The 11,628-nt window shown below is 38.0% G+C and overlaps 1 protein-coding gene across 1 annotated transcript in view; it reads left to right on the top strand.

Moving 5' to 3' along the window:
* Positions 1-11,628, top strand: part of LOC107600415 (UDP-glucose:glycoprotein glucosyltransferase 2-like) — a 39,792-nt gene that overhangs the window by 17,570 nt on the left and 10,594 nt on the right. Inside the window, exons 22-30 of the mRNA XM_016292310.1 lie at positions 334-543; positions 2,519-2,650; positions 5,026-5,156; positions 5,258-5,353; positions 5,867-5,969; positions 6,553-6,632; positions 7,470-7,659; positions 8,189-8,347; positions 8,552-8,637. Of these exons, the coding sequence (XP_016147796.1) occupies positions 334-543; positions 2,519-2,650; positions 5,026-5,156; positions 5,258-5,353; positions 5,867-5,969; positions 6,553-6,632; positions 7,470-7,659; positions 8,189-8,347; positions 8,552-8,637 (1,187 nt within the window). The remainder of the gene's footprint in view (positions 1-333; positions 544-2,518; positions 2,651-5,025; positions 5,157-5,257; positions 5,354-5,866; positions 5,970-6,552; positions 6,633-7,469; positions 7,660-8,188; positions 8,348-8,551; positions 8,638-11,628) is intronic.

Genomic DNA, 11,628 nt, shown 5'->3' with positions numbered 1-11,628 from the left:
TATATATATATATATATATATATAAAACCATAATTATGAATATTTAATATTGTAACAAAACCCAGATATTGATCTAGTTTAGCACCTAAATGATTCGGTGATTTCACAAATCTGTTGTTGTTGTGTTTTTTTTAATGATTAGCTGTTTAACATACAAGTAACATTACTAATATCACAATTCTTCCTCCCAAAATCTCTATTTGATGATCAGGGTTTTATTTTAAGTAAACTGACCCAAATAATTTAAGACATTCATAATCACATAGTTAATGTTACTGGTTTGCTGTGGTCTCCTTTTTGAGAGAGTCTCTGATCCACAGTGTTTGTTTACAGAAATCCAGCAGCTCCAGCTGTCGTGTCGGGGCGATCAATAACCCCAGTGGAAAGCCCACGGAGGACAACAGCGGTCTGTACCGAGCCATCTGGGCTTCTCTCCTCACCCAAAGCAGCAAGAACACATTTGACTTCACCCTAAAACTCCTCAAAGAAGAAAATGTTGAGCTCCTCAAACAAGGCACCAAGATTAAGCACTTACTTCAACAGGTCAGTGAAGTGTGAAATACTGTGTATGGGTAATGTGGAATTATGTGTAGAGCATTTTGACTTGGATTAATCTTAACACACCTGTTCTGTCTCTTTTTTTATTTATTTTTATTAATGTCACTTGAGTTAAGTTGCTGGAAATGTGTCTTCTTCCTCTCCTGTCAGTCTGTGACTGATTTGACAGACCAGAAAGAATATTACAGAAATACAGATTGTTAATTCCTTGTTGGCTGTTTATGGTTGTAAGATTATTATATAATTAAATTGATACAGATTAATGACCTCAAGATCCAACAAGATTTTGGAGCAAGAACATTTATACAACTATGATTAGGGATGCGCTGATATTAAATGTCTGGACAATATGGAAAAGCTATTAAACATTTTACAATTCTATTAAATATTACAGTTCTACATTGTTACAAGTACTACAGGTGAATGCAGACATCACCACCTTATAATGTACAGAATAAAAGATGTATATTAATTTTGAAAAGATTACTTTTAACAGTGTTATCAAATTATTAGTTTTTTTAAAATGTAACTGTCCATATATATGCAGTAACCAATATGATACAGATATATGGTGCATCATTAGCTGTAATATAAACTGGTCTTTTACGTAGTTTCACCACCCTTTAATTATGTTAAAATCATTGTAATGCACTGCTTTTTATGGCGTATTAGTTGCATTTAATGTGTTTTCTTAAAATATAGTAGCTTGTGTTCTCCCACTTGCAGTCTGCCCACTAACATTTAGAAGGCGTGTGTCTTCCAAAGCACAACATCAAATACAACTTTCATAGTTTCCTCCTGTCATCACCACAAAATGACACAAGCAGGGCCTCTCTTCTTTTCCATGGTGTGCCTTCACCCCATCGCCACATCCAGTGAAAACCACTTAACCACATGTAATTTACTCAGACTTACAGACAAACACATTTCTGGGAATGGCTGCCCTGTACCTCGTACAACCGCAATTGGAATCTAGGCTCCTTCTTCTATCTATATCCTGCTCCTTCTATTTATTTCCATCATAACATATAAGATAAGAGAAAGTGTTCCATCCAATTCCATCCACTCATTCCTGAGTTTTATTAGTTGAAAATGGTTGGAGAGAGAGATTCTTGGTTCCCTGAGAGCTTGTGTCTGGGACCTGTAATGGCTCGATTATTGAATGGCAGGGAAGAGGTGTTGTGCTGACATAAGCATTTCGTTCCTTTTCATAAGGGACAAAAAAATGCTGGAAACACTAATAATCTGACTCCTTGCAGCTCATACACCCAAGATTTGTTTTCGGCACTGAAGCCATTTTTTCATTACAAGTCTGATAAATGAAAATGTTTAATGATTGATTAGCGTAACACACGGTCACCAATGGCAACACATTTTTCATAGGTCTAGCCAATTTAATGTTTCTCTCAATATGCTCTAATGACTGCACTTGCACAAATACGCCCCCTTTTTAGGTTAGTTGTCAATAACTATTTCCTCATTGCAGTGTAATCGAAAAACACACTAATGAGCCGATCGATTTGTTCTTTCCACATTTTAGTTCAAATGAGTTAGTCAAAAGACTTAGTTCAAATGAGTCCAAACCTGAGGTCACACAAGATTTCACCCCCTATATCTATAGTGTGAATTAAGAAATGTATTCAGAAAAATTATTATTCTGAAAATAATTATCCTTCTTTCAGTGGCAGTTAAGATTCAAAATATATACATATACATATATATATATACACACATACACATACATATAGTATGTATATACATATATGCATACATCCGTTTCAAAATTTATAATAATAAGAAATGTTTCTTGTGCACCAAATCAGCATATTACAATGATTTCTGAAAGATCATATGACATCGAAGACTGGAGTAATAGCTGCTGATTTTTTCTTCCCATTACTAATGTTTTTGTCACCTTTTTCAGGTATTTAAGTGTTAAATATGTTTTTGAAATCTGTAGGGTATGGACCATGATGCCTTTGAGAAGAAGTTCAACACGATGGAGTTGGACTTCCTGCACAGCCAGCAGAAGTACTGTAAGGAAGTTCTGAAGCTGAAAGCTGGACAGAGAGCTGTAGTCAGCAACGGCAGGGTGAGATTCACAAACAACCCCTCCTCCTTTTGACAACTAAAGAAAATTTCCATGGGAGTTATGAAATCATTTCTAACCTAATGACCTACCGTACGGACCGCTGATCTGGGTGATAGATAGTCTGAACTCTAAGATCTCACCAGTTGGTCCCTCAGATGGGACGCTCATTTAGTTGACTCCGTATTAAGCGGCTTGCTTGGCCTGTCTTAACCTGTGAGGAGAGGAGAGAAGAGGTGAGATGAAGTCTGGCGTTAATTCACCAGCGTCCACTCAGCATCCTCTGTTGCAGGGTTTACAGGTCATATGGAGCTGCCAAACTGTCATAACGCTGTGCTTTTTCAGCAGTCTTTGTTGACAGACAAGCACAAAATGGGCTACAGCCTGAAACAGCAGTGACATGTCCCATCATTCTCCAACACACCAAAATGATCTCCAGAATATATTTTCATCCTAAAAAAGCTATGGTTGCTTAAAGGTCCCCTGAAATGCTTAGAAACACGCAGCGTTACTCTGTGTTGACGTCATTTTAACTGAAACAGGAAGACAGGGCGGGACATATCAAGCAGCCCCGCCCCTTTTAAAAATAGCCAATAGCTTTTGTTTATATCACAGCTTGGGCTAGAGCCGTTGAGCTCCATAAAGCCGCATTTGACAGGGTATGCCAGCCACAATCTCATCCATATTGCTATAAAATATAGCATTCTGTGTAGAATTCAAATAGCTCCGATGCATTTTGTGGTCTGCGCCAACTCGCGCATGTGATCCGCTCCGTGCTTATCGTGTCTCTGGACCGGAACAGAGTGTGTACGGTGCGGTGGTTAGCGTAACCAGACTTCTTTTTTTCCTCAATGGAAAGCATATTTACACTGTTTGAATCGCTCGCTGTCCCCTATATAGTGCACTACGTGCCATTCACTCTACAGAAAATTCTAATTCTGTGGACAAGTGACCAATTTCAGCCACGGCTTCAGCGTCATTTTTATAGTGTAGGGGGCGGGGCTTCGGATTCTAGAGAGCATTTGATTGGACAGAAAGTTTGATGAGAAGCTGCTGAAGTACGATGTGACGTCAAATTGAGCCGTTTTGGTGGAAGTGAGGAGCTGCAAGCTTTGAATGCTTGTATCTTCTAAATGCGAATTTTGCCACTGTTTTAGAGCACACTGCCTTGTAGATAACCTTAAAGCCCCGTTCACACCAAGAACGATAACTATAACGATAATGATATTAGCGTCCACACCAGCGAACGATATCATCTGTTTATTCTAAGCGCACGCGCGTCTGCCGCTTTAAATTCTTGAGCTTGTTACAGCAGGATGGATTCTGATTGGCTGTCAGTGTTTTATCGTTCATCAGCTGGAAAAAAAATCGGTTTGAAAGTGATCACAGCGATATCGTTCCTCTGTATCGTTATCGTTATAGTTGTAGTGTGGACTCTGCTATTCTTTAATATTGAGAACGATTTTTAGAACTATATCTTTATCGTTATCTTTATAGTTATCGTGCTTGGTGTGAATGGGCCTTTAGACTAACATATTGATACTAACACCCAAAAAACTTTAATTTTGATTTCATGGGGACTTTAATTTGGTCATTTCTTTGGTTTTATAAGATAATTATTATATATTATAAAACAGGGCTAAAATATATTTAAACATTTTTGTTATATTTATATAACATTTATTATTGTATATATATTATTTTCAATTTGTTTTTATATCAGTTACAAAATCATTGTGACTATATAGGAAATGTCTATTATTTTGCCCATATTTTAATATTTATTATATACAGTACATTTATCTAAAATAATATATTATTTAAAAAAAATATGATTGTTATATTTAAATATTTATTTATATTCACTTTTGAGGCATAAGAGGTATTTGTAATTCATTTCTTTTAGCTACAGTCTAATTGGCTCTAAACTGTAAAAGGGTAAAGTAACAGTGTTGCTCTGCAAATGTGCATGGTCCGCTAGCCGAATGTAAACAAGAAGATGCAAAACAAAATTAGCAAGAAATGCAAAACTGGTTCATAGTCTGCATTTTAAAAAAAAATTTGAGTACATTCAGGGTTAAAAAAAAAAACACGTTGATATTAAAAGCCAGAGGGACAGTCTGGCAGTCGGCCTCGCTTTGATTACCATTAAAAATGGAAAAGCCAGGGACATGCATATAAATGACTGTCTCCATCTTGTGGATATAGGGGGTTTGAAGGGTTCTGGGTGCAAAAGTTTGAGCCTCTGTACAGTGGTAAGCACACATGCATTGACACTTTAATCCCGTGGTGTTGATGGTTGATGCAGATTGAAGTTCATCCTGTGACATGCCCCGAACTTCACTTCTGACTAACAGTGAGGTTAATGTCTTCACTAGATCCTGAGCCTTTTGGATGAAGAAGAAGAGTTCAATGTGGAAGATTTCCATCTGCTAGAGAAGATCACACTTCGCACTTCAGCAGAAAAGATTAAATCCAAGATCAAGCAGATGAACTTGAATGCCCAAAAGTATGCCTTGTTTTTGCTTGTCACCCCAAACCAATATGAGTGTAGATGTAAAAGTATTTGTTTGTGAGAGGAAAACTGAAACCTGTTATTACTGTTCACAGGGCCAGTGATTTAATCATGAAAGTAGACGCTCTCCTCACTTCGTCACCTAAAGGAGAGGCCAGAAAAGTTGTCAAATTTCTGAAGGACAAACACAGGTTTGATTTTCCTTGCAGTATTTAAATTGAGTGTCTGTATTCTAAAAAGATAATAAATACTTTCACCCCAATACATTTCACTAGACCCTCTCTTTGCTTTTATGACCACAAACCATAGAAAATAACAAGATTGCATAAGTGTCTCAGTGATGATGATGTCTGCTTTGTGAATGTATCGTTCCTTTGAGTCAGTTCTTTTCAATGAATCACTCTAACCCATTCATGGATGGGTCTGAAACTAAATCACAAGTTGTCTGTCCAAATTGGTCAGACAGCTCCCTCAACGAAAGTGTAAGTCAGCTGCATATCCAAACATAAACCCCTGCCACCCAACCGGGTTTCCATGGCTATGATTAGCTCCTCTCATTATTTATGCATATTCACAGCTACTTGTGACTCTGAAGTAGTCCATTTGCATTTTCAGTTACTTAAAAGCCTCTACTTCAGTTTTTCTCATTAACGCAACACTTTCACTGCCAGTGTATCAAGCTGACCAGATGTGTCTTTTAACAGCGTTCTTCAGCTGGCACAGCGGGAAGATGAGGTGTTTTATGATGTGGTTGCCATCGTGGATCCTCTCACCAGAGATGCACAGAAGTTGGCTCCTTTATTAGTTGTACGTACAACTTTGGTCATGTCTAAGAGCTTGTTCCTCAGGCCTTGTTTGTGCTGTGATTCAGCTGAGAGACAATGTGTCAAAAAAAACATTATTTATTAATTGACCTAAGCCAATTAAGTTCCTAAGCCCCGCCCATTTTCAGATTGATTCATCTCTTTACATTTTGCATTTGTATTTATACATTTGGCAAATGCTTTTATGCAAAACGACTTGCAAATTTTTCAAAGTATATATGGCATCAGTTTATGCATTCCCTAAATCAAACTCATGTTGTTGCTAGCGCTACTGTATGCTGTAGTCTTTGAGCTATAGAAATCTCTTCAAGTAAACCCTAAGTCCAACACATTAACGTCATTCTTAATGTCCAACTTCTTATTCGTTTTATGGTCTGCAGATCCTTAAAGAACATTTTTTTAAATAAATGTAGTACAATGTCCTCTGAAGTAATGAAGAACTTAATCTCAAAACATGGCTCATCTGTATGTGGTCCTATGGAGCGTGACCTGGAGCCTTCCCTCCTGAATCCTGTTGTTTGTGAGTGGGTAATAACCAGGCCGTCTCCTCTGTGTGTGTGCTGCAGGTGCTTGGTCAAGTGGTCAATATGAAAGTGCAGGTGTTCATGAACTGTCGAGCCAAGCTGTCTGAGATGCCCCTGAAGAGGTGAGAGCAAAAGCTTAATTAAACTTAAGCTCTGAGAGTGTCGGGGGACACGCATGCGTACACACACACACACACACACTCATAGCAGCTGGTACTGTTCTGCAGATATCACCTTGTTTTGTTTTTTAGAAATATTCAGAGGTTAAAATGTTTCATGTGAAGTCAGAATGGGGCAAAAATCACTTTTTTTTTTTTATCTGCAAATTACCTGTAAGGTCTGATGCACCAGGTTAGAAGCTCCTTTTTGAAGCTTGATTGCCACCAATCTCTGAATTTTATATTTTCTTTGAACTATCCCTTAGCTGAGGTATAAAAATATGTGGTGAGAAACATCTGCACTGATTTAAGACACCCTGCATTTAATAGAAACTGCTGTGAAACAATGAGAGAAATTGTTGTGATCTCATGCTGCAGGAAAGAAACTATAAAAAAGTTAATATTTGAAGAAATTGTTTGAGTACTGTAATTTAAACAATAATTAATGGCTGTAAATTTGTTAACCTATACTTGCCTCATGTATATGTATAGCCTTTGTTCTGTTGTTTTGTTTTGTTTTGTTTTACTTTATTTTTCCCCTCTCTTTCTTAAATATTATGTAAAACGTTTTCCTGAAAAATCAGTAATAAATATAAAATGTAAAAATAAGTTTTTGGTTTTTTTTACTGTAAAAAATAACTAAGCATACTTGGTTTATTCCCCAAAAAAAGTTATAGTCAAGATTAGAAGTATACTGAAAATATTTTGTCATGGGATTTCTAGCTATTCCCAAATTACAACAGACCGGCAGTTTAGTTTGTAAGATTGATGTCATTTATTGTTCCTTTGTCTTTCTGGCAGCTTTTATCGATATGTTTTGGAGCCAGATGTTTCGTTCTTTGGCAACAACTCCCTTTCCCCCGGCCCTGTGGCCCGCTTCACTGAAATCCCACAATCCCCTCTGCTCACTCTTAATATGATCACCCCAGAGAGCTGGATGGTTGAGGCGGTCAGGAGCCCATATGATCTAGATAACATCCACCTACAAGAGGTATGAATTCTAACTCTAAATGCTGTATTTATATATTTACCAAAGCAAAGAATTGCACACATGAACTCTTTTTGTAGTTTAGACTGCACAATTGCTGCAATAGTGCTTTCAAATGTATACATAGTTCATGGTCTGGTTCATGTTTCACTAATAAACTTTACAGTCACTCTTTAGTTTGAGGACCAATTCTCACAATTATCTATTAACTACAACTTTTACCTCAATAAACTCCTAATTTGCTGCTTATTAATAGTTAGTTAAGGTAGTTAAGTTTAGGTAGGGAATAGGATTAAGGGATCTAAAATATGGTCATGCAGAATAAGGCATTAATATGTGCTTTATAAGTACTAATAAATAGCCAATATGCTAGTAATATGCATGCTAATAAGCAATAGTCAGAATTGGTCCTTAAACTTAAGTGTGACCAACTTTACTTGTTACTTGTATCTAGTCGATTTGTCCTGGTCAGCCAGAATCTCAAGGATTGGATTTGAATGGATAAATGTGTCGTCTTCTACATTATTGTCAGGTCAGCGGTGTAGTCAATGCGGAGTATGAGCTTGAGTATCTGCTGTTGGAGGGCCACTGTTTTGACCTGTCCACAGGTCAGCCTCCCAGAGGACTTCAGTTTACACTGGGCATGAGACAGGAACCTCTCATGCATGACACCATTGTCATGGCTAACCTAGTGAGTTTTTTTCCCTCTTCTTGGCGTTTTCCAAATACATGTTGTATTTATTGTAACAGGAATTTTCCTAGTTTGATAAGAGTTACATGGACCCAAGATGAGAATTCTCTCATCATTTACTCACCTTCATGTTGTTCCAAACCTGTATGACTGACTTTCTTCTGTGGAACATAAAAGCAAAAGCTAACCTACTGCATTGTGCAGGGCTATTTCCAGTTGAAGGCCAACCCCGGCGCCTGGATGCTGAGGCTGCGTGAGGGCCGCTCAGAGGACATCTATCAGATACAAGCGTGAGTGGTTTCTCCTCACAGGTTTACATTTCTATACTACTGTTCAGAAGTTTGATAGTCGGTACGATTTTTTTATTTAGGAACATTTTTGATTTTCAGAGATCATTCTAAAAGCTGGAATAAATTTACTTTTGCCCAGATGTTTGCATCGATTTGCAGTCTGGATCTTTATTTTTTTCAGGATTCTTTGATGAATATAAATTTCAAAAGAACAGAATTTATTTGAAATAGAAATCTTTTGTAACATTATAGATGTCTTTTACTGTCACTTTAATGCATCTTTGCTGGATAAAGTAATTTCTAAAATAAATAAATAAATAAATAAATCTTGCTGACCCCAAACTTTTGAACATTTGTGTATAGTTGGCATATATTGTTGCCACAATGATTTAAAATCCTTTCAAGCTATGGATTTTATCAGTGCATGCATTCCCTGGGAGTCAAAGCTTTCATCTTGGGTCTGCTAGTGATATGCTGTACCAGGAATACAGATACCATCCAAAATAAAGGACAAAAAGAAACAGCCACACTCAAACTAATGGTCCACATCAAAACTCTCCAAAATGCTTGTCATCAATTTTCATTCCTTTTTCTGATTGTGCACGTTTTAGCAGTTCTTTAAGGAAACACACTTGTGGTTTCTTCGAGAATTATGGAAGACAGTAAAATGTATACCCCATTCATGGAAGTTAAAGTTCGAGCACAGTGTCATTCTTCACAGTGCATACAGTCTGAGGTCTGCCACAACACAAAACCAACACAGAGAGAGTGTGTGAGAGAGAAAGAAAGTATCTCTCCGATACACACACTGCTGACTGCTAAATGAATGGAAAGGCAGTGTTCTGTCAGTGTGTAATTCACTGATATCCTGTTCTGAGGAAGTGCAGCCTAATGGATCCAGGGTTTCATTTAGGATGCTGAAGCTAATGGCACTCTGTGTCCTGTACCGCTGGGCATTTATCATGCTTTTCATGTCATCAAAACTTCTTTCTGAGACATGAGCAACTTGACAAAAGGAATGCTCAGAATAAATCCAGTATTGAATTGAGTCATTGTGGAGGAATCAGAATAATTACAGTGATTACAAGGCAGCACTATTGATATTCCTTAAGTGTCGTCCTTTGCTAGTTGTTCTTCATCTTCTTCTTCATGACTTTTTTTCTTGGGTTTTTTTTTGTCCCTCTTGTTCTTGTCCTTCATATTTGTCTTTCCTCTTTTCCTCATCCTTTGTCTTCCTGTCTTCTTTTTTGTGTTTTTCTTCTTCATCTTCGTTCTTTTGTCCTTGTTCTTTTGTTTTCTTCTCCGCTGTGTTGTTTTTGTTGTTCTTCCATTTATCTTGTAATCATATCTTGTCCCGGTTGATGTATTTTTTTATCTCTTCATCTTATTCTTGTTTTTCTTCTGTTTATCTTGTCCTTATTGTTCTTTTTCTGTTTATTTTATTGTTAATTTTCTTGTTTATCTTGTTTATGTCTTTGTTTTGTTGTTTTTCTTTTGTTTTTGTTGTTGTTCTTCCTCTTCTTAACTTTAATGCAAATTAATTCATCTAAAAAAACCTCCAAAACCTATAGACGCCATTCAAACTTTTGTAGATAATGTAAGCCTTGTGTATTTAGCTCAAACAGGGGAAGTCGTGGCTTAATGGTTAGAGAGTCGGACTCATAACCCAAAGGTCTTATGAGAGTCGGACTCATAACCCAAAGGTTGTAGGTTCGAGTCTTGTACCGGCAGGAATTGTAGGGGGGGGAGTGAATGTACAGCGCTCTCTCCCACCTTCAATACCACGACTGAGGTGCCCTTGAGCAAGGCACCGAACCCCCAACTGCTCCCCGGGCGCCGCAGCATAAATGGCTGCCCACTGCTCCGGGTGTGTGTTCACTGCTGTGTGTGTTTTTCTTGTTTATCTTGTTTATGTCTTTGTTTTGTTGTTTTTCTTTTGTTTTTGTTGTTGTTCTTCCTCTTCTTGTTCTGCATTGTTTTTGTTATTATTGTTAATCTTCTTAACTTTAATGCAAATTAATTCATCTAAAAAAAACTCCAAAACCTATAGACGCCATTCAAACTTTTGTAGATAATGTAAGCCTTGTGTATTTAGCTCAAACAGGGGAAGTCGTGGCTTAATGGTTAGAGAGTCGGACTCATAACCCAAAGGTCTTATGAGAGTCGGACTCATAACCCAAAGGTTGTAGGTTCGAGTCTTGTACCGGCAGGAATTGTAGGGGGGGGAGTGAATGTACAGCGCTCTCTCCCACCTTCAATACCACGACTGAGGTGCCCTTGAGCAAGGCACCGAACCCCCAACTGCTCCCCGGGCGCCGCAGCATAAATGGCTGCCCACTGCTCCGGGTGTGTGTTCACGGTTTGTGTGTGTTCACTGCTGTGTGTGTGCACTTTGGATGGGTAAATGCAGAGCACTAATTCCGAGTATGGGTCACCATACTTGGCCACATGTCACATGTCACGTCACTTTAGTAGGGCTGGGTAAAAAATATCGATATCTCGATTATAATCGATTCTCAGTTTTACGAAACTATATCGATTCTTAAAGGAACACTCCACTATTTTTGAAAATAGGCTCATTTTCCACCTCCCCTAGAGTTAAACAGTTGAGTTTAACCGTTTTCGAATCCATTCAGCCGATATCTGGGTTTGGCGGTAGCACTTTTAGCTGTAGCTTAGCATAGATCATTGAATCTGATTAGACCGTTAGCATCTCGCTCAAATGACCAAAGAGTATCTATATTTTTCCTTTTTAAACTTGACTCTTCTGTAGTTACGCCGTGTACTAAGACTGATGGAAAATAAAAAGTTTCTAGGCCGATTCTGTCACAGTCTTCAGCGGGTGTGTCCAGGAGGGCCACCAGATGACTGTGTTCGGTGAGCACATGGCTTGTGTTGTCTGTTGCCATGTGCTCTCTTCTCTCCTGTCTATTGTCTTTCCCATCTTGTTACCTCGTTATTGTTTTGTTTGAGTTGCTCGTGTCTCCCTCG

Source organism: Sinocyclocheilus grahami, unplaced genomic scaffold (assembly GCF_001515645.1).
Source record: "Sinocyclocheilus grahami isolate Dianchi unplaced genomic scaffold, SAMN03320097.WGS_v1.1 scaffold283.1, whole genome shotgun sequence".
Classification (NCBI taxonomy): Eukaryota; Metazoa; Chordata; class Actinopteri; order Cypriniformes; family Cyprinidae; genus Sinocyclocheilus; species Sinocyclocheilus grahami.
The sequence above is the reverse complement of the archived record's forward strand: the minus strand, read 5'-3'. Positions and strand labels throughout refer to the sequence as shown.